The sequence below is a fragment of the Cygnus atratus genome, chromosome 1 (assembly GCF_013377495.2).
Source record: "Cygnus atratus isolate AKBS03 ecotype Queensland, Australia chromosome 1, CAtr_DNAZoo_HiC_assembly, whole genome shotgun sequence".
NCBI classification, from domain to species: domain Eukaryota; kingdom Metazoa; phylum Chordata; class Aves; order Anseriformes; family Anatidae; genus Cygnus; species Cygnus atratus.
In genome coordinates this window covers 140967899-140991406 of record NC_066362.1, presented here as the reverse complement: position 1 = coordinate 140991406, position 23508 = coordinate 140967899, and the positions used below count along the sequence as shown (strand labels likewise).

Below are 23508 nucleotides of genomic sequence, written 5' to 3'. Positions count from 1 at the left end.
AGCACCAAAGAGGGAATCAATATATAAAAGAGTGGTATCACAGCATATGCAGTCAGGACCACGTGCTAAAGGCACAGTAGCAGCATATTCAATTTTACTTGTAAGATTAAGTGTTTCGTTGTGAAATCATACTCACTGGAAAAGTATCTTCACAATCTGAAAAATTAATTTCAGCCTTAAGGCCCGTTATACCCATTTTCACTATTCCTTCAGGTTATTATGCTGAAGATTAAAAAAAAATAATAATAGTAATAATAAACACAGCGGAAAATATAAGTTAGAATACTCAAAATTTCAGTCCATTTTTATTCAAGATTAGTTGTGCAGCATCTTCTCATGAGGCGATCAAGCAGCAGTTGCAACCGCAGACCAACGTGGTGACCTGTCCCTCACAGGTATAGATGGTGAGGTCTGATAGATGTACCTGGAGCCTTGTGAAAGGCAGAGTCTCCTGTGAGATCGGTTCCTCCCTGTCTCCTGCTGAACCTGCACTCCTTCAATAACCTGCACTGGGACGGGTTGCCCAGGGAGGTGGTGGAGTCACCGTCCCTGGGGGTGCTGAAGGAAAAGTTGGATGTGGTGCTTAGGGACATGGTTTAGTGGGTGACATTGGTGATAGGGGGATGGTTGCACCAGATGATCCTGGAGGTCTTTTCCAACCTTAATGATTCTATGAATGCAATGAAAGGTTACGAGGACAGGTTTTATATCATTGTGTGCTTGCAGTGCTGTACCAAGGGGGTCTTCTGCCAAGCCCAGGGGAGCAGTGATGCCAAGGCACCCCTTACAGGGCAGGTCCATTATACAAACCCAACACACATCCCAATCTTCACCTCACGAAGACCTCCTCACCTACCAACCACCTCACCGAGTAGCACCTCCGCGTACTTCCACACCGAGACGAGCTCCACGAGCCCTCCCTCCCTCACATTTGGGATCTCGCCGTCGCTCGGCCCCGGCATCCCAAGGCAGCAGCTTGTCCCCCAGGGAAGACGGCGGGGAGGGCTCGGGGGGCGCTGCGGGCGGGTGCAGCCGCAGAAGATGTCGGCGTGGTGGCGGTGGCTGCCGGGGCTGCTGTGGGGCGGCGCGGGGGGCTACGTGGTGGTCAGCTCGGTGTCCTGGCCGCTGCCCGAGGCGGCGGCGGCGGCGGGCGAGCTGCACAGCTCCTCCACCGAGGAGGCGCTGCCCGCCCTGCTGGAGGAGCCGAGCGGGCTGTGGGAGCAGAGCTTCCCCGCCTCGGCTTACCGGGAGGACGCGGGGCCGGCGGCGAGGCGCCCGGGGCAGGGGGTCGCCCCGACCGCCATGTTCTCCTACCGGCGGCACGGCCGCACCGCCGCCGCCGGCCGCTTCCTCGCCCGCCACAACGCCTGGGGCTTCGTGGCCGCCCACGGAAAGGTACGGGGACGGGGGGGAGACCCCCGGGGCTGGGGAGCGGGGAGAGCCCGGGACCCGCACTAAGGTGTCCGCCCTCCCCCGGAGCCTGGCCGCGGGCTGCCCGGGGCGCCCCCCAGCAGCCGGGGCTGGGGCAGGTTGGTGAGGTGCGTACCTGCTGACTGGGAGCCTGCAGCGCCTCGTCAGGTCGTCGGAGAGCCTGGTAAATCACGAGAGATCAACTCCTCGGTTAAATTACAAAATCCTTGGTTTAGGCTCTCGGCAGGTTGCAGCCTTAGCGGGCTCTGCAGTTACCTGCGGCTAATTACAGCGCGCAAAAGCCCGAGCCGCGATACAGTTTGTGGCTGCTGAGGGGGTGTTGTGCTCCGAGTGTTGAGTTACGCCGTCTGTGATCACAATTCTTCTAGAAAGCCCACTCTAAATTAGCCATTCATTAAAAAAAACGAGAATTTTTAAGCAATGCGAACGTGTCCTGCAATACGACTGACAGCTACTGCTTTTTTACCTGGTGACTCTTAGTAACAAACAGGTAGTTGTAGTTTCTGCATTATCCAGCTTCATTAGAACTTAAAACGTTCCTACTAGCATGTACGGGGACCATTTATAAACACTATGAACTTTCACATTGTAAAGGCGTATAAACATCTGCAATCCAAGTAATAACAGCATCCAGGGTTTTCTTATTAACTACTCGTACTTAATTTGATTTTGCTGTAAAGGATTTACCAGTTACATTGAATTAATATATTGACTGATAATTTTACTATTTAACATCTAATTGACCATGGAGAAATACATGAAGACTTCAAAAATAATAATTCAGTAAGTATGTCTCCTTGCGATTTGTAATGAGATGAAAGGCATAGTAAAAACATAAATCGTTACAGAGAGTATTAATGTTTGTCCCTGCCGCGTAAGGACGTTTTTGCATGCGCTATATCCATCGTTAGGTATTTACACAACTCAGTGACTGGGAGGGAACTTGTTGAGGACTTGGCTCCTCGCTGCGTGGCAGGACGGGTTGGTGGCTGCCACCCCTCCCAGGGCTGAGGTTCCCTCCCAGGCGGCCGAGTTGATGTGCAGTCTGACTTTAAACACAGTTGTAGCTGAAATGCCTTCTCCCCTCTCTTGGCAAACTAATGGAATCACATTCGGAATCACGTCTAAAAGGGGAGGCAAAATTGGAGTAAAAAGCAGGCTGAATCGAGGCTGACTTAGGATCTGTTTCCTTTTTGCTTTGAGAGAAGGTAGCAGCACTGTTTTGGAGTAAACATTTCTCGATGCTGATGGCATTTTTAACTTGGTAGTTCCTTTAAGCTCAGTGGAAACAGGAATCTTCCCTATTGTGTCTTAGACAGGGCTGGAGAAAAGGAAATAGAAGAGATACGTGTTTTCACAAAAGCGTGATAGAGAGATCTAGTTTAGGAGATGGTCTGTCTCATGATAACAACAGAAAGCAGGAGACTGAGCAGTTGGGGATTGCTGTCCTTTCTGCTAGAACCCTTCAGGAAATCCCCTACACTGTGAACTGTCTACATGCAAACATGCCAATGACTGCTTTTTTGGATTTTGCAGATCCAAGGTATGCCCTTTGGGAACTGTTTGCTTATCAGTGACGGTCCTGTCAATAACAGCACTGGAATCCCTTTCTTTTACGTGACACCGAAGGATAATGTTGTGGCGGATCTCCTGAAGGATCCTGTGGCCTCTCTGACCCTGCCAGAGGCGGATGGAAATTTCTGCAGGTAACGAAATGTTGTATGTCCAGTACTAGCTTAGTGAGAACAAACACAGACCTCAGAATGAAACAATGACAGCTTTATGCTGGCTCTCCACCTTCACTGTCCTGTTTTTATTTTTGACTCTCACCATCAGCTACAAGCTCCTCCTTGGGTTTGTTTTGCAGTAAGTTGCCCCAGTAAAATATCTTGAAGAAAAGCAGAAATATCACTTAAGTAGTATCACTTAAGTATCAACATCAACAGCTGGAGAGGCCTTCAACTTGCACATTAGCATGGCCAAACTTTGATCTCTTTTTGGAGGTATTGACATAACATCCAGGTGTTTGAGATCCAGTTATAGGCCTCAGCAACCTAGTCAATAAGTCAGTAGAGTTTCAAGGGCTTTTGAAGTCAAGGTAAAGCAGACACCCTTGCTCTGATGAGCAGCTCTGGAGGCCCCGGTTGTTGCCTTGGTGGGGCTGTAGCTCTCCAGGGTCAAGAAGAGAATCTCAGGCACAAGTTACACTCATGCCACTCAGTCACTCAGTTTCTGTCTCTTCAGAGAGACAGCTGAATATGGTATCATCATAAATTTTTGTCTCCTTGTATACTGTAAACAATAGGCAAATGATCCCTCACATAAAGGACGCTAGGTCTGTAGCCAGCCCCAGGTTCGCCTCTCCAGAGACAGCATGATGAAAAGATGAGTTCTTTCCTCCTAACTATGTGTACAATGAGGAACTCTAGATCACCGAAATGTTACATGTGTAAAGTGCATGTATGTAAACTCGAAGACAATACAATTTTCTCTGCCACGCTTGTCTCCTTGGAAAAGACATGTCTGCGCCATATGTTTGTTTACAGTCAAACGTGCGGCAGACTTGGCTGGGTCGGCCTCGTGTGAAGTGTTATTTCCAACGGCCTCTTTACGTGACGAGGTAGGTGACACCGAAACTCTGTCAGACAGGACTCCATTAGCAAAGCAGATCTTAGCTGATACTCCAAGGAAATAGATAGAAGAACTGGTGACTAGAGGCTTCCTCAGAAAGAAATGAGACTGGAAGTGTTTACCTCAACTTAAGGTCCTCTTTGGGGGAAGAGAGTTTTGTCTCAAGAACCGGATCCCAGACTTACACCCAAGACAACCCCCAGCTGGGTCATCTCAAATTTCAAGCCTGCAAGCTGAAAAGAACACTGGAAAAAAAAAACAGTGAATGGCAAATATAAAGGTAGTTACTGCTTCTCCTGTCTGTCTCCAGAATATACTGTTCGTTTTCTTAAGAGTTATGTGGTGGTAAAACAAAACGTTACTTAGTCCTCAGCAGTAAGAGTGACTTCAGGCTGACATCCCATTCCTGAGGAATGCAAGGCTCTTCCAACGTCACCTCCAGCATGTACTCTTCATCACAGCATTTATTAAGGTAATTCAGCTTTGAGTGGATGAGAAGGTCAACAGAGTGGTGAAGCTAAGATGAGAAGGGTTCTGTTTGTTTATTAAAACTATTTCATTAAATATTTTGAATTAACCATTTCAAACTGTAATTAAATTTATCAGCTCTTTAGTAAAGGGCTAATGAAGCTTATTCCTGCCTTCCGAGCTTTTTTACTGAATCAAATAATGAGCTGAATATCTAGATCAGGTGCTTAAAAATGTAAGCTAAGCCCTGTGTCCTAGCACCTACATGGATGTCCTGTTTTCAGAGGCTCAGAGCAGCTTCCATTGATGATGGCTGCTGGTGATGAGCACTTCTGAAAGTTAGACACCCATTTAGGCACCAAAGTGTGGCCTTTCATCCCTGACTTTAAACATCTGCTTTTGAAAGTCTTTGCCTTTCATATTTTAGCAACACTGCTGCCTGATTTACCTGTTTGGAAAGAGCCTGTTCACCAACAAAAGAGAAATGATTCATGATTTATAGAAATATGAAAATCAGACACATCACAACCTTTCAAGAATATTTATTAACTGTCTTCCTATTAAGCATCTATTAATTTCCCGAACAACCCCCTGCCCTGTTGTTTAACGTGCCAGAAGACCCTGCAGTTTGCACGGCAGCACTCTGGGCACTGCCAGGCAGCTAACCCCCTATTCCCAAGACACCTGAGGCCACACTAATTACCAGTGGCCACATCCCTGCACTCCCTCCTTCCCTAGGACTGGTCACATGCTGCCTCCGTCCTTCTCTTACATCAGCTCTGGGATTTGTCTGACCTTGAGTTCAAATTTAAAGCTGAAGAGGATTAACCCAGTGATGGCAATCACATTTTCTGCTGGTCCTTCCGCCTGTCTGTCCCACACTTGGTGCTGCTCCCGGCCAACCAGTCCCACCCCTCCTGTGGCCATCGAGGGGGCTGCTTTATCTCTGTAATCTACCAGAAATCTCTTCCCTTTTTTGCTGGATTAGGTTTCTGCTGGGTTAGCAACTTGCAGCAGCTCTCCAAAAGCCAGAGGAGCACAAAGGAGAGGAGAGAGGAGAAGATGAGGGAAAATATGACACCCCCATTCTAGCATGTAACCATACTCTAAATATTGAGCTCACTGCTGAACTGAGTACAGAGATTTGGAGTCAAATCACTGCTCTTTGCATTATTTATTTCGTCATTACGTTCACTTTGGTTTTCATTATTTCTGGAGTTCTCGTCTGCCACAGACGTTGGTTGGCATTAAAGGAAAAAATATCAGATAAAGAGAGTGAAAAGCTGGGGCATTTGGTGAGCTGCTGTTTGCATTTTTGATAGCTAGGAAAGTGAGAAGGCTTTGGGGCCGTCTCACAGTCAGCAAGCATGTGGGCACTGGGAGTTTAACTTTCTTCTTTCCCTCCCCTATGTAACCAGGGTCAGAAATGAGTTTACGTTTTAAGCTAGGAGAGCAACCTCGCAGGGAACGTCCACAGCACAGGGCTTCATGTGGTGGCTTAGCTTTTGTCCAGCAGGTTTCTTTCTCTTCTTTACTCAGGCTAAACGAGAGGCAAGACCTGTTATTCTGGCAGTCCTCGGACTGTGCTAGGTATTAAGACAGCATCTGTGGAGATTTTGTCACAAAGGGAAGTGTCATTTATAGATGGTTTTAATACCAGAATTTTCTCTGGGGCAAGGGCAACGTTAATTGTTTTGATTCCAAAATAAGTATGCAAAATAGCTAAACGAATAATGCTCTACGTGAGAAAGTTCGCGTCCTTGTACGCCAGCAATGAATTATGCCCTGCAGCCTGTTTTCATGTAGAATTTTGGTAGAATTTCGTTATTAACCTACTCTGAGTTGTAAGAATTAAAATAACTGAAAGCTGTCTGATGCCTGTAGTCAATGCTCCGTAGTCAATGCTCTTGGGAGCAGTTCGCACTCTCCTGAAAAGTGCTTCTGACCTATTGCATACAAAAGAAATCTCTGGCCTTTAGAAAGAAAACACAGCTGACATTTCAATAGTCTTGTATCTAATCAAGTGGCCTGTGTGCCTGTACATCAGTTTGATATTAAGTTTATTTAGTAGCGAATTTCATTTGTTTTGTTTCAGAACGTGCTCAAGTTTCAAACCTGGACAATAAATATTCCCACCTGTGGGGCTGTGAGGAATATAGGGTGGCCTGTCTGGTTTTCCAGCCTTAATGTTTAATCAGCTGGCGAGAAAATTTGCAAAGCCCCAGCTAGTACAAAACCAACTTTTAATAACGGAAGAAAGAGAGCGGCGATGCATCACAATAGGCGGCGATTGCAGGACATTACACTGTTGCAGCTACAGCCTGGATTCCTCATCTCTGACCCAGAGATTTCCATTTCCCAGAGGGAGACAAGCTGCGCCTCTCTGCAGACACCCTCTGATGCTCGGTCTACAGAGAGGGTTAGTTAGCAACTGATCTGATGGCTGATAAATGGATAATAGAGGCAAGAAAAATTAAATGGTTCAGGGCTATAAATAGACCACGCTGGCATGCCTATTGCGCATAAAAACTGAAAAGATTGAGTCCTATTCTTACAGATTTCAGAGGGAACAAGACTGAACCCTGCAGTAAAGAATAGAGGGGCTATTGTTCTGAATGAATTTCCCAACACACAAGCTGCTCAGAGGATCTCTCTTTCCAAGTAAGCTCCTGGGCCTGCCTCATTACAGTTTCAGTCTGGAAAACAGGCAATTAATTTTAAACGTGTCGTCTCCTTGCCATCAGGTTCAGCACGTTCATAGGGACCGACTAAATGCAGCTTTCCTAGAGGAGGAACAGTTACACGGCTGCCATGAACTGATTTTCACACAAGGGGAAAAGAAAGAAAAGTGATGAGCTGTAGGGCCAGTCCATATGTTTGTTTTCCTTTCTGTTAACCTGAGGATGGTGTTTCAAATCCACTCTGCAGACTGGGAGTGATTCTGAGTGACCCAGATGCCTCTGCTGTTTTATGACCTGCATCAGGGCTGGCTCCTTCAGAGCCCTTCTACCCACCACGTTTCAGCTACTGCTCGAGGTAGCAGATCAGCACGAGCAGGCTAAGGCATCTCCAGCGTTTCTGGACAGCAGCAGGCCCCAGGAAGGACTGCTAGAGGAGAGTGCTTCAGCAGGTGAGGGTCCCTTCTGTATGCTTGGTCGCTGGCACGCACGAATTTCTAACTTTATTCCTAGGCAATCCTGAGAGGCAGACAGACCCGCAATGGGTGGCAGGTGCAACCTCTGAGGACTCTGTTGGCCACCCAACGTTTATCTGCCTCTGGCCACTGTCTGTTAATGCAAGGATGAATATAACAAAGAAATTTGGCGTTGTGCCGTCACACAAGGAGAAATTATGCGTGTAGAAGACAAAGGCTGAATCCAGACATCCATCCCTCGTTTTTTGAGGAGTTGAGATCCACCTCCTGTTTCTGTGGCACAGACACGTTTCTATTTCTGGTATTTATATTGGTCCTCTTTAGTCATACGCAAATAATTATGTCAGTAGCAGTTCCTGAAAAATCTGTATTTAAAAATTCAGGAAGATACCAAATTAGAAAGTCAAATATGAAACCTGCTATCATCATGACCCAATGCACACAATACAGCTCTAAATTACTGTTTTTTTTTCCTTGTATGCTTAAATAACCAACTTCCCAAAATCCCTGTCTGGAGCACTAATATGTGTTTCTCTGAGTTTGCTTACAGAAATAGCTGATGCTGTGATTCTTTTTTTTTTTTTTTTTTTTTTTTCTGTGAATTGTCTGTGGTTAAACTATATAAAACCTTCCTGGCTGAAACATACAGTTCAGCTAAAGAAATGAGTTGTTATTGTCGATGAAGATAGACAAAGAGACTGACTCCATGTAATAAATTATAATTAAAACATTCTAGAAATTATTATCTTCTAGGAACAGCAAAATGACCTAAAACTTTCAAACAGGTAGGCTATGAATACCAACTCACTTAAATGCAGAAGAGCCATTGTACCAGCACTCTTCAGTTCCCAAGTGGAAGACAGCTCTTCCAAAAGCCAAGATGTCTTTTAACCATCTTTGCTGGCTCGCAAACATGGCTGATAAAGATATTCTTGTCAAAGTCAGAGCAGGGCAGGGCGAAACTGCTCAGCCATATCCAGCTGAAGGCCAGCAACAGCTTTTCAGATTATGAAATTGCTTTCAGCGGAGATTTTGTTTGACGTTCATGCCACGCAGATTAGCAGCACCGATACACTCCGTCTGCCTCAGAGACTCCAGCGGTTAGTGAAGAGAAAATAAAATGAATGAGAAGGATAACTAGCTTTTCAAAATTAATCAAATTTAATAATCAAAATTATATGCAGTCTACAGTAGTTTTCAGAGGACGTAGCATTTCTTCCATTCCTTCATGTAAATGGACAAAAAAAAGGACAAAAAATCCTATGATGCCATACGAGTTACTTTCTAGCTATTTGCTATTTTGGGGCAGGGTGAACAGGGGTCCTTTACAGGGTGCCAGAGTGCCTGCCTTGTGTCAGTGGGAGGCAGCAGGGCTTAGCGGTGCCAGCAGCAAGTGCATCCTCAGCCAGTCCCCACCTCCACATGGCGTGGCTTCGTATGGCCATGGCTACCGCTGCAGGAGAGGTGAGGATGTGTGGACACCCATTGCCCTTACGCCACATACGAGGTGCTTTAAAGTAACAGGAGTAGAAATAAGGCTTTCTTCTTGGCTCTTGGCTCTCCCTTTCTGCAACAGGAGAAAGCTCTTTCCCAGCTTCTTCTCTCTTCTGTTCTGCTCAAAAGTAGAAAAGTAAAGTAATGTTTTTTCATGGAATGGTGGAAGGTCCTGTCTCCTCAGGGGAGAGGAGGAAAAGGATGGCAGCTCTTCCATGGGAAAAGCAGGCTGGGAAAGGAGAGATTCCCATCCACAGGCCTCTGCTTCCTCCCCCAGTCCCTGGAGTATCACTGAGCCCTCCCACCTTCTTCCTAGCAATTCCTTCTCAGGGACACTGACTCTCCTTCTTGAATGATTCCTGACCTCTTCTTTTGCTTTTACTGTTGATCTGTGCCAGATCTGTTTCAGCTCACTAATGGACTGCAGAGGCCAAGGATGAAGGTGAATACCCAGCGAAACCAGGGGACAGAGCATCGACAGTCAAAGCAGAGATCAAGAGATCTCAGCTGCAGAAGGGAGTCCTAACAAAGTCCCAACATCATCACCTTGCGAGCCAATTTAACTGCATCAGCCTGAAGTATACATTCATCACACCTGCACTTAGATGGTTTTGGTGCAGGAACCTTCTAATTAAAATCTATGAGATGGCTAGTGTAATAAACAATTTAATGAGTAGGTGGCAGTCTTTACCCTGAACCACTCTTGAACCGTGACTTAGAAAGTGCAGAAGTGCTATGCAGTAGAATAAGTGGGGTGTGTTCATCAGCAGCATGCTCCCCATCATTGTCAGGAAACATACTTCACTTGGACACAGGCTGGGCCATAAGCTCAGTAACGCTGGCACCTTGGTAAGATGGTACTCTGTAGGCCAGCTGCAAATGTAGCTCGCTCTCTAACTCCACGTGCCCAGAGGAGACAAGTGCCCAGACTGGGTCAAACTTTGCATACGTAGTTTGCTCACCAAGCAGAGGAACGGAGATGATCAATTTTCTCTTCACAAATCAGATGAATAATTAAGAGAACCTCTCTTAATGCATCGTGTTCTTATAAAATGCATAAGCTGAACCCTCTTCCATTGTCATCTGGCTTCAGTTGATTTCTGCAACAAAGTGTATATATTTCATATAAGCATAAATAAATAAATGTGTTCCTTATTGATTTGTCTCCTACTACAGTTCCCTACTTTCTCTTCCCCTCAGTTCACGTCTTACCGTAGCCTTCATGAAATCCGCTCCAGGGCTACAGAGGACCTGATTTTCTGTCCAGGGCCTTAGAAGCCATTGAGGGTTTCCTCCCCCATGCCCCCAATCAGTAGTGCACAAATTTTATGTAAAGCCATTTCTGCACACCTTCTTCTCCTTGTGCCAAACAAGATAAACCGAACCCAAGGACTGAGAGCTGAATATGTATTTATTTAGACAGAAGGCAATAAAGAACTACTAAATGCATGACTAGACCTCAACAGATGTGAAGGAGGACTATTTTAGTAAATACACCAATTTATCCCTGATATCCCTGTAATGTCTTTGGTAAAAACATGAGCTATATCCCTGGCTATATCCCTTTACTCCTGGGAAACAAAGCCTGTGTTTAGATTAGTTACACCAGTAGCACCAATGAAAATTCAAGACCTGTTCACAATACAGTTAGAAGTGATTTAACTTTTAGAAGTACTTTTAGAAGTAACCTTAGGGATCTTTGATGGTTTAGAAAGTATAAAAGTTATCACACGTTATTAAGGAAATCCTATGCCAAAAATGATGAAGAAACAGATTTACTTCAGAATATGAAGGGCTCCTTTGATAAAGAAAATACTAATGGTAATGTAAGATTAGAACGCAAGGTCACTATTCTGAAACAGAAAACCCACGATAAGAGCCAGTGCTAAATGCAAAGCCAACAAAGTAATAACACAGTGTACTAGATTCAAATGTATCGTCGTCCTTGCTGAGCTCTTCCAAAACTTCATCTCGCATGTTTTTAACAAGTAATTTGTTTGCCTTATTTCCCAGAGAAATAAACTTCTGTTGTGCAGAATTCAGTCCGAATAACTTTTACTGGGAACGACAGTATTGTGTGTGTCAATTAGTGTAACACCCTGACTCGTGAGAGAGTAACATACAGAAAACTGCAAACAAAAGGAGTCAGGAAAATAAATAAATAAATAAAATGTAAAGATTCCAGATATGGCTGTATTGTCATCAGCTAAACATGTGGAGAGCAGTTTTTCCTGTAAATCAGGGAAGAGCCACATCTGACACTCCTATCAGGTGAAAAACCTCTCAACAACGGAAGGCAGCATCCACAACCCAAGAGCAGCGGTGCCAAGCCAAGTCAATTGCCTACTCAAAAATCAGCAAGTATGCTTGTAGAAGAAATGAGTACTTGCACAAAAAGATCGAGTAATTCTCATCTGAGAAGGTGTCAAACCAAAATGTCTCACTGCTCCTGACCACACCCGAATTTATCTGCTTGATCCGCTCTGCGAAACGAAGACATCCTTTAATAACAATCCCTTTCTAGTTCCTCCCTGAAAGTAATTAGCACCATCTTACCTAGGAGCTGTACCAGACAAAGGCGGTTGCAGGTACTCGTGCTTCTCCCAGCTTTCAGTTGTTTATGGTACTGTTAGGCTCTGGAGGAAGTGGTTTCATACACAGAGATAAAGGGTTATCAGCTGAAAACAAGCGCCTGAACTGCAGCTTTGCTAGGGAGAAGTCCCCTTCTGTATTTTTAAGACTGATGCAGTACTGAGATTAAGCACGAAACAGCAGTAGGTCAGGCTGACTCAAATGGACTTTAAGACTCTGCACTGCCCTAGCTGCTGGACTTGCAGGTCCTGATCTGTGTGTGGGATCAGCTCATCCTTCTGCTGTAGGCGAGCTGATTCCCACGTAGAGTGCCTTTCAGTGGACAGCTTATCCCACTTCCAAAGCGGAGGAAGCCACCTTCATCTGAAACCATAAAAAGGGGCAGTTCTGCCCCTCCCCTGTGTCTCTGTGCAGGACAGGATCCTGCCCCCTTGGCATGAGCTCTGGGAATTTAAAGCTGTGGGAAATTGTTCCCTCTTTTTTAAAAACTGGGTTACTTTTCTGCCTCGAGGCACCCCACAGAGTGGTACCCTGCAGCCTGCACAGTGCCAGAGCCAGCTGTTATGTCAGGTCACCTTTAACCTGAAACATCACAAAGTGCAGTTTTATCTGTAGCTTCATCTGGTCTTAAATGGCAGCTTGTTCCCATCACACATGACCATCTCCTCCCTCGTTTTAGTCAAAATGATCCTGATATTTATTCTCGTTTTGATGGGTCGGTTGCCCAAGGGATCACGCGGACCGAAAGGCCCCACAGCACCCAAACAAGAGAAGTGAGAGGAAGCACGGGTGTCACTGGGGCACGGAGCCGCAATGCTCGGGACAGGACAGGCTCGGACCACTGTAAGCAGGATGTGAAACTGCATCATCAGCATGCGGTAGGAGCTAGTGTTGATCTACAGCACGCCAAGGTGGCCGTGTAGACAAGTTTCTACTGCAAATATACACTGGAAGAATTAAACCCAGTGTCCGGGCAGGCAGTGTGGATTTTCAGGTACTCAGAACACCATTTACTACTTCATAATAATAATAAAAAAAATGTACTGGAGAGAATCAGACCGTTATTTATTGATGCGAACAAAAAGACTGAGCTTGATTCTTGGGGGCCGCCCTTCCTCCCGTGCAGAAAGTGTGGTAGAGGAAAAAGAATATGAGTGGAGTTTGTCCAGACATTGTTACACTGAGCACCACCTTCAGAGAACGGCAGCTCCAGACCAAACAGGATGCTGAAAAAACATCCCAGAGATGATGTGACTGCAAATGGCTCTTTGGAGCTCGGGCTACAGACTGTGCCAAGTGCTTACTGGGCATAGCCGAGTATCAATCAGCCTGTTGTATTTCCTTGCGTATTTCTGTTCCTGGTCCTATCTATAAAAGCAGACACTTTATCCAGTAAGCTGCACAGTCTTTCATAACCATCTGTGGGGAATCTGCAGGTGTTAAATTAGCTGCAGGAGGATGCCCATATGTTTCCTGCATGCAATAGGCACATATTGAGAGTTAAAACAAAAAAAAAAAAGCCACTGCAGATTGCACACAGTTGAGGCTAAAGGGCTCAAGCAGAGATCTTTATGTAAAATTGCACACAGATGAGATGTAATTTACTGTGATTCGCTGCTTCAGATTAAAACACGGAGAACAAGAAATGCAATCTTTGTTTCCTAATGTAGTTTTCGGGGCTTATGTTCTTACGTGGGGACACAGTCCTGGGCTATGCTGAGCAGTCTCAATGTGCTGGCAATGGACCTTGGGGCTGCTCAGCACGTCTCAGGATCAGGCCATTGCAGTCATTGCCTGAAACTTTTTTGCAGTTTGTCAGTTTACTCATGATTTATATCCTTGTATTGTAAACCTTGGAGTCAGCAGTTGTCCCACAGCTACTAATGGGAATTATTTATTATTACTGTATAGAAAGAGCCAAAAAGCAACAAGTACCTACCCTGTCTCAGTTTGAAGGATGAAGGCAGTCGATTTTTTTTAATAGATTTTACTTGACTCTTTGTGTGTGTGTGTGAAGAAAAGCAATGTAAAGCAGTTGAAAAATGGGTAAAAATGAACAAGAACTGAGTTTTCAGGGTAGGCAGAAAGAAAAATTACATGCAAATACATATACACACACTTATTAATCATCTCACTAATTCTCTTCAGAATCCTGAATTCAAGACTGTACATAGGTCTGGAAAAACTGCCATTTTCACATTTTTAAATTATGTATATTAATGCAGTTTTTAAGAGCATGAATTAAGATTAAGCAAATCTCTACAGTGGAGGTCTTTCAGGTGAGTATTTCTTCAACAGCCTCCCTGAATGTTGCAGCTGAGTGGAGAAAAGACCTGCACGGTTGGAGAAAATATTGCAGCTTTTTATATTTGTATTTCTCAAAGGCAAAGAAGACAAGCTATTACACATGAGCATTTTTCTCTGTGCACAGAAAAAATGTAGTTGATCCGGAGGATCCAAGGTGTGCCAGACTGACTCTCACAGGACAGATGGTCACGGTGCCTCCAGAGGAAACGGAATTTGCCAAGCAAGCAATGTTTTCTAGGTCTGTATGTGATATGCATATAGTATCGTACAACCTGCAGTTTTGAGACAAATATATAGATGCAGCCATTTGGTACAGAAAATCCAAGAAGCAACAAGCCTGATCTTTACTTTGGGGCCACGGAGTATGTTGACTCCTGTGTTGCCTGGAACTACAGGCAGAGCTTTGCAAGCTCCTTTTAACTGTTGAGGTAACGAAGTGTGGAAACACAGTTGGTAAATGTTAAGACTCCAGTAGACCATGTGTTTTGTAATCGTGGCTGCGAGGAGAGATTCCATAAGTATAGGGTGCGTTTGTTAAGTGGGACACTACATGTAGTAATCCATCCCACCTCAGGACAAGTAGTACTCATTATCCACAGCCCCCTAACAAGAGACAGAGCAGAGCTCTGCTACCTTCGGGCACCATGTCACACCCATTTGCAGGATGAAGCCTGTGGGCTTCTGTGAGGCCAGACCTCATGGTTTGGAAACAAAATTCATCAGCTCTCATCTCCTGGAAACTTCGCAATGTAAAAATGAAACAATTTGTACCATGCTTCCCAGCACTGCAGTTCTTGACACCTTCAAATGAGCTACACTGGAGAATAAATGAGTGTGCTGCCAGGGCAGGCCCAAGAGAAGAGGCAGAAATACAGGACGTGAAGGCTGTAACAGACGGTAGCTTGAAGAGACTGTGCCCCACCTGCTAGCTGGTTTTATGACCTCTCCTGACATACCACCACAACTGCTACCGAAGCCATAACGTTTACAGAACACAGTCTCCTGTGAACAGATACAAGCACAACCCTAACACCATCCACCCCACACCCAGGGTGTGCCCCTACACCCTCCAGTGGGACCCGTTTTTATCAGTGTAACAGGCATCAAAAGCCTGAACCTTAGTTGGGACATGTACCTCCAACACTGGCTGACAGGGATGATCCTCCAGGCCATATCCTGCCCAGTGAATCAAATACTGCGGGGAAACTGGGATGTGCTGGGAACCAGCATGGCCCAGACGCAATGTTCTCTCTGGCCTGCTGGGAGGGATCTGGGTGAACAGGTTTTAAGAGGGAGACATGAACAACAGGGGCAATCCTGAGAGAATGAGGAAGCTGCAAACAAAATGGCGGGCCAACTCAATTGTATACAGACCCAGGTAATGGCAGTCGAGCACAGAAAGAGGGCTGCACTGAACGAACATGTTCACAGGACAACCAAACGCAGTCCCCAGCTGCAATGTCCAGCGTCCATCTGTGTCGTGTCTGTAAGCAGCCTTTGCTTTTTTCAGATGCTCTGGAAGAAATAAATGTATATGCTGCAACTGTTGGATGGAGTCCTCAGGGCAAAACCCCTGGGCAGCTGCCAGAGAAGCTGGGTGGTCACAGGGATGACAGTGGCCTACTGTGTGGAAGAGCAGACACTGCTGTTAGAGGCAAATGTGGCCAGTACTATCAGAGAGACCCAGTCATCCTGGTGGTATTTAATAGAACAACAGAGGTACTGCTCCAGGGTCTGGTTCACCAGCTTCACTGCAGGTGGAAAGACTCAGCTGCACCCCCAGCAGGCCCATAAGCTGCTTCCAGAAGTAGGATGTGAGCCTCGACCTGTCTACACACCATCCAGCAGGCCATGGCGCTAGAACAAAAATAACTTCATTTTGAATGACTCCTCTGGATACCTGTGAGACACCAGCAAATCTGCAGGAAAATCAACTAATTTAATATGGCTGCACAGGAATTGGTAAAGGTTTCATTAGTCCCTGCAGCCTTCACATTGGTCTCTTGGCCTGGGTGCAGATACTGCATCCCTGATAACCTGTACATAGCCTCAAGCCTCCATCCTCCTTCTTTACAAAAAATAAAGGGGCACCAAGGGGGGAAGTGGAGTATTGAATAAAACTCTGAGCTAAACTACCCTCAATATAAGCCTTCAAGGCCACCATCTCTGGTGGACCTCCATCTCTGGTGGACCACCATCTTCTGGAGCCAAAGGGAGAGGAGCATCTGGGAACAGATCAACAGAGAAATCATATATCCAATGGGGGGTAATGTCAGTGTTTGCCTTTGCTCAAAAACATGCAAAAAAATCCTACATTCTGTCAGCAACACCCCTGAGATGCCGACAGGGGGCTCAAGAGATGCTGACAGGGTGACAGAGAATTACTGGAGCCCCTCCGTCAATAGCAAAAAATGGGACCAGGGACAGATGGGTGTTGTATTGGCACACAAACCTTTTCTACAAACTTTGCAGAAATTGGATTATTACTTGAGCCAGGGTCCACCAGTGTCTCAGCAGCAGCTGCTCAGCCACTGGGGAGCAGAAGTGAGACTGACATGGTGGGACCACTGGTGTCAGCAGTGGCCAGAGCCATTTCCTAACACAGTAGCAGGTGCTCAGAAGGACATCTCAGAGTGGGAAATCCCCAAAGGTCATCAAATCAACTGCCTCCTCTGCAGAGTCCTCTGCAGGGGGAGAGGACTTCCCCCTGCAACAAGTGGCCAGGCTGGGGTGGTCAGTATGACACTGAGCTGGGGCAGAGTCCAGCCAGCACAGGAGCTGCTCCACCTCAGACTTCCAATGGCAGCCTACAAGTGTGCCAGCCTCCAGGCTATCTTGCTGTGGAGAGGCCGTGGTTACAGAGAGGTAGCAAAGGGTCACCCCCCAGTTCAGCTCCGATGACCCACACACACACGCACAGGAGACCCACCAAGTATTTGGCCATACTCTGCCTCTACTGACACATACTGAGCAGGGGGTTAAAAGCATGGTGGAAACATGAGGTGCCCCAAAGAAGTCCATCGACTTTGCAAGCAAGGAGGCAAAATCATCCAAAACCCGATCTCCTTGAGCACACAAAGACCAAGCCCACTGCAAGGCCTTGCTTCCAAACAGGGCAAAGAAAACCAACCTTTACACGTTCACGGGGAAAGCTACTATTTCAACTCTGCAAGAAAACCCATGAGAAATGCAAAAACAGAGGGATCAGCATCCCCAGAATAGTGGGGAGGGAGGGAACAAGCAGGCTTGGGGAGAAACCCCCACCACGTGAAGGAATAGCAATGGGGGAGAACAGCAAGGTGGCACAGCACCTCCCTTCTCCAGAGCCTCCAGGCAGTGACAGAGCTGCTGTGTCAAGGCTTGAGTCTTCTCTCATGTCTTACCCAGTAATGGTCCCAGCTCTTGTGAACACTGTGACTCGAGCTGTTGTATCTGATCCATACACCACTGCTGAGCTCCCACAGCATCCTCTGCAGACACACCTGAGGGGGATGGGGACCAGGCACCTCCAGCCAGCACTACTGGTGGGGATGGTCTCGTTGAGCTAGTGGTAAGGGGAGGCCCAAGAGATGAGACAGAAATACAGGATGAGAAGGTTCTAGCAGGTGGCAGCTCGAAGGGACCGTGCTGTGCCTGCTAGCTGGTTTTATTAATTCTCCTGACACACCATGACTGTTACCAAAGATGTAATATTTACAGAACACAGACTCCTTTGAACAGGTACAAACACGACCCTGACACATGTTCAGAGAATCTCCTCTAACTGTTTTTACCTACTGGAGACCAAACAACATCTGCCTTTAAAGATGAGGTTCTGCGACAGGGGAAGATATTGTTCACTGACTGCCTTAAGCTGTAGTTCTTGCCAGACAGAGGTGTGGAACATCATCAACCTTATTTCAAGGCAAGGCAAAAAACATGACTGGTGGTGACTCTCAGATCTCAGGTTTCATTCTGGACAAGCACACTAGACTAAAGAAAAAAAGCAGACTAGGCATGTAATTTGGCACATCTTTTATTTATTCTTTTTTGTCCTTCCAGGCACCCAGTGATAAGAAAGTGGCCTCGTAGCTATGAGTGGTTCTTCATGAAAATGAACATTGAGCACATCTGGCTTCAGAGCTGGTATGGAGGAGTTTCTGCCATTCCAGTAGAAGAGTATTTAAAAGCAGCTCCAAGTAAAGCTTGACTGAACGGGCTTTGAGAGAGAGATCTTCTGAGTTTCCTTTCCAAACACTGTTAAAATTTCATGCTCGATGGTTACTTTACAGTGATTTTTTTTTTGTTTGTTTGTTTTCCACAAGGCTTCAAAATAGCTCTGTCTTACATGGAACAGAGTGAAAATAACCAACACAGACTTTCAAATTATAAGTGAGAGATGGCACTAGCCCAACCCTGCAATGTACAAACACGTCATTTCAAACAGGCAATATATCACCTTGAACACTGCTTACAAATGCTTTGTATCTGCTTGTTTGGGCTTTCTTTTTTTTTTTTTTTTCCTTTGCACCCAATGGGAAACTATAGTACTTGCTAACTATAACGTTCTGATTTACAGAAAAAGCAAATTGCCTATTCAGAACCCTCTATGTATTGTGGAAGTATTACTGCTGCTTAGTCTCTCATTTTAGAAGTATTCTAAGCTAAACCTAATAGCTGCAACTTTAGATATTTAAGTTGGTAAAAATATTGTACTAAGGCTGTCCTCATTTGCCAACTTATATTTTCTACATGTATTTTTCCCCAATTACCTAATTTGATATTTCGCTTGGAAATTGAGTCGAAAGGCTCCAAAGACTCTTTTTGTGGAAAAAATGCAAGCAGCTAAAAAAACACAGCTTCAGCATAACTTGTCTTTTACTGCCACAAAGCTGGTTAAACATGTTAAGGGACAAAAACAGATCAGGCTCACAAGAATTATCCCAATACAACTATAAACATTCTTACTTAAAGAATTTAAATATAATTTAATGTTCTCAGCTAGCCTGTTCCTGTTATGAGACACAAAAAGTACTTCAATAGCTTGTAGTCCCGAATTTTTTGCACCCCATCTCCAGCCACCGCTTTATTTTTAACTAATTTGTGCAACTGACTTTTGTAAACCCTCACCAACTCATCTAGGGGTGGAGCTACTCTATTAGCTCTGTTTTCTCACCAAGGTTTAAAGCATTTGTTCATGAATTTACTTTTTAAAGTAGCCTAAAGATAGATACTTCAGATCATGAAAATACTTTTTCTAGTGTGGAAAGTGCAAACCTGGTTGCAAACACGCTATGCATGTGATAATACCAAAAGAGTTCAAATCGGTTTTATTAATCTTCAGCCATTTCTCTAGATGACCTGGTAATCTTATTCTGCAGTTCCTAGGGGTGTCACAGTAAAAAAGGGCCAATGGCTAACTGTCCAAGTCATGACACAATTTGAAAAATTATATGGCTGTTCTCCCTGTTAGGTTAAGAGACAGATTGAGGTGGCTTTGCTGTGCATCCCTGGGAGGGAAGCAGGGCCCTGGGCACTACCCCACACCAAGGCAGGCATGAGGAGTGTGAGTTTCTCAGCGAGCGACCTGAGCTTTTACAGGTTAATCCCCGGACAGAGCTCCCAGGCAGCTCAAGGAGCTGCGACCAGCTGGAAGCCAATTAACTGTAGCTGAGATTATTTTGGTTCATGCATGAAGAGCGAGCGTTATTCCCTCAGCAGAGCTGGGCAACACGCTGTTTGAACTTCCAAGGGCTGCTTAGACCTTGGGTCCAAGCTCCATGCATCACCACCATTCCTAGTATTCTGCAAGAACTGAAGGAAAATGTGGGGGGAAAGCTTTACTTAGACATTCGCGAAGCCTTTTGTTTTCCTGTCTCGTTGCCAGTGCGTCTGTTAGCAGTGCGGATCTTTTGCAGAGGTAATTATGCAAGAGGAGGTAGTGTCCTGCCTGAATCTGTTTCCTTTATTTTCTTGGCAGATGAGCAAGCAGCATTCTCCCATACGATTTTGGCCCTAAATCTGGTACCATGTACTACTGAAGCAAAATGGCTGGCCCTGTACAGATGTATAGAATGCCATTAAGTGAAATCCTCCTGGATTCATATATTTTTTCCATGGAGGTCTTTCTCCACTATGGAACAAACACTTTAACAGACACTTTGTGTGTAGAGTATTAGGCCCTGGAAGGGAATCTCCACAGGTGTAAACTACACATTTCTGTGCAATTTAATTATACAGTTTATCATCCTAGTTCACTGCTGTTCCCAGAGAAACCTGAACTAATCTTATTCTCACCCCTCCATGCCCCAAACACACAGATTGAGCAAATCCAGTGTAGGAGCTTGATGTTTAAACAGGCTGAAGAACAGGGTAGGAATTTTAGAGATGTTAACTACACTTTCATTTTCACTTGCATTCTTAGACAGCTCGATAACAGAAACATGGTCCTACTGTATACTATCCACTACTTATTAACACTCTTGTCTTAAAGCAGTAATGCTTTGTACCAACAATACTTCACAGAGCTGTAACTGTTTAAGAAGTCAGTGTACTCTAAGAAAGGTTTTGGATTTACTGTACACTGCTTACTATCTGCTGTTTCCCTGCACGGTTAGATTAATTGGAGTAGCTACTGTATTATAAATTGACACATTCATCAAGCAGCTTTTCTGTATGGACAAGCCTTGAGACTCCTGACAGCCTCAGAACATGAAATGGCAATGGCATGTAAAGTGACAAAAGGGGCTTCATAAAGAAATGCTGTCGTAAATCACATGCTCTCATTTCACGCTTTCTTCTCCTAAAGAATATCTTCCATAAAAGTTCTTGAAAGTCTGTAGAAATTCATCAAAAATATGAGCTGCAGATTTTGAGTGGAATTTTCTGGAGCACAAAAAGGGAGGACATAGTCAATAGTTTGTTTAACTGGGCATTACATTATTAATTATATACTGCTTCCAAGTTTTTTTAAAGTGGCAAACGTCTCGAGTGATATTGATCATCACATGCCCGGTGATGTTTGTTAAAGCTTTTAATCCAAAGAGTGTTATCAAGATAGCATAATAAAGACCATATTTCCTTGAGACTGCAAAGGGTCTCATCTTGCTTCATCTTGATAGCAAAACGCCTATTTATTTATTGTGCTTTGATTACTAGATCAGGAAAACATTTTTAGAAAAGGTCTTGATAAGCCCTAATGAACTTAATAAACATTTCAACTAGTTGATGTGCAATTTATTGCCACGTGTTCTGTATTTTAGTTATTTCTGTAGCTTCCCCAAAAACACTTGTTGTGCAATGCATATTATTTAAAACTTTAGCTGTGGTTTTGCAATATTTAAGAGATGCATTTAATCATGCCTGTATATTAGCTGAAAAAAAAAAGGAAGATAAAGTTCTGAAACTTAGGTTCAAACTCTTTGCTAATTTGTGCAAACATCATGCGTGCACAGGATTGAAGCACGGCTAGCTTTAACTGCTGTTCTAATTTAGCCAAAGAACACTCCATTACTGATGAAATTTTCATTATCTAGTTGGATGAAATTCAGTATGTCTTGTTTCTGGATGTGTACTGCAATCTGCAACGTATTTTGATTTCTAAAGATATTGAATGTTGTTAACAAAATGCCTATCAAGGGACAAAACGCAAATAAAACAGATTTCAAAGGGGAACAGAGGTTAGAATGTCCTTACGTCTGCAGTACACTATTAGCTTGAGTAACTGACCTTTTGTTGACAGCCATTAGAATTTCTGTCTGATCTGAACATCTGCTTTTTTCAGTTTTCCTGAACCAAACTAATTTGTTCCGAAGTACTTCTGGGAATTGAGACTCTGATCTGTCTTGGTGTAGCTTAGCTTTTCTCTAGGGAGAAACATCTAGCCAGGCACCTTTTATCTTTCCTTCGTCTTCTCATTGCTATCAGCTCTGCAGTCAGCATGGCAGTTAATTGTTGTTCTTAACGTTTGCTGTTCCTTTCAGCTCTGAGACTGAACCCACACCTATCAGGTGTGCATTAATGGTGTTTTGGAAATTTCCTAAGTGCTATTTCTTCCTCTGCTAGCCTTGCTCTTACAAGTTCTTGTTACAGCTTGTTCTTTTCTGTCTGCTTTCCTCTGGAAGTTATCTTAGGCCAAGGCTGACAATTTACCTTTTCATCTTGCTTTCCCACATTATCTCCTTTAAAGAAAGTTCAAGCTCCCCCATTAAAATCTCCACAACCAAAAAAAGGGTATGGGAAACAGCCTGTGTTCCTATTTACACCTTGCAGTCTTGTCAATTGGTTGGTCTTCCTTCCGTGTGAAGATCAGGACAAAAGCTTCCTAACCTGTACAAATCACAGTCAACATCGTTTTCCTGTTTCGAGTGACTCCATACTCTTAAAAGAACATTTCTTGTAGCTGTTCATTTTTACTAACTATTTTTACTTTTACCCCATTTCTGAGGTGTTATCTGTTCTGATTACAGTCTTCCACTTTTTTTTTTTCCAGAAAAATCTCTCTTGAACTACATTTTTTTGGACTCACTAAAAATACCGTCACTTTTTTCAATCTGCTGTTTGCCAAACGCTGAATTCTCACTCCTTCCAAATCCTGTCACTTGACGGTTTTCAACACTGTTCAGCCTTTATCTGTCTCTGCTCTGCCACTGACTCCATTTACCCTCTCCCATCTAACATGCTCTTGCTCTTCTATTCCTTATCCTCTTTTCCTTGTTATTTTCTTCATCAACTCCAATTTTGCTGTTTGGATTCCTTCTCCCCAGTCTCTTTGCTCCATGGATGTGTCTTGGCTGTCATCTTGACTTTGCTACTTTGATCTTCTCACAATGCTCAGCGCCTTTGGAGAGAGCCCTAGGACTTCACTGCCAAGTATGTGGGGAGAATGCTCGAGTTACTTGAAAGAATACTTTAAGTCTGAAGATTTTTTTTACCGGATTTATTTTAACATCGACTCTACAACAGAACTTGGAGCATCATGGCCTTGATGCTGACAGAGTAGAGCAGTCCTGCTGGTACGACGGGCTTCCTGAGCTCAAGGCTTTTGTCCGAGGACACCTTCCACACAAAGTATGCCAGGCGCTACCAGACCCTGGCTGCACAAGCTATAATCATGATTAGGAAGAACAGGATGTTACGCAAGTTTGACAGTGTTGTTTGACAAGACATGCAACAATATGCGATCAGACAACTGTTGACTTTTCAAGGAAAAACACGTGTGTGAGACCACACAAAAAAGACTGGTGGCTGGTGAAAACATGATTCATATGCAGATGCCTTGTGTGAGGAAACAGGTAAGGCCTTAAGGTTTGTTAATTTAAGAGGTACAGATCAAAAATTTCTACTTAATGGAAAACAAATCCATAAAATGATCATCTTTACTCAGTACTCTTCTGTTACAGTATGTGTACCTCCATTTTTTTTAACAAAGTGCTGACCTTCTTGCCACTTTT

At 44.5% G+C, this 23508-nt stretch overlaps 1 protein-coding gene across 1 annotated transcript; it reads left to right on the top strand.

The window, feature by feature from the left end:
* The first annotated feature begins 1041 nt into the window (after positions 1 to 1041).
* CREG2 (cellular repressor of E1A stimulated genes 2) lies at positions 1042 to 18266 on the top strand. Its single transcript, XM_035558085.1, has 4 exons — positions 1042 to 1395; positions 2968 to 3137; positions 14202 to 14315; positions 18119 to 18266. Exons 1-4 carry the CDS (start codon positions 1042 to 1044, stop codon positions 18264 to 18266), a joined length of 786 nt encoding a protein of 261 aa, XP_035413978.1.
* The last annotated feature ends 5242 nt before the right edge of the window (positions 18267 to 23508 follow it).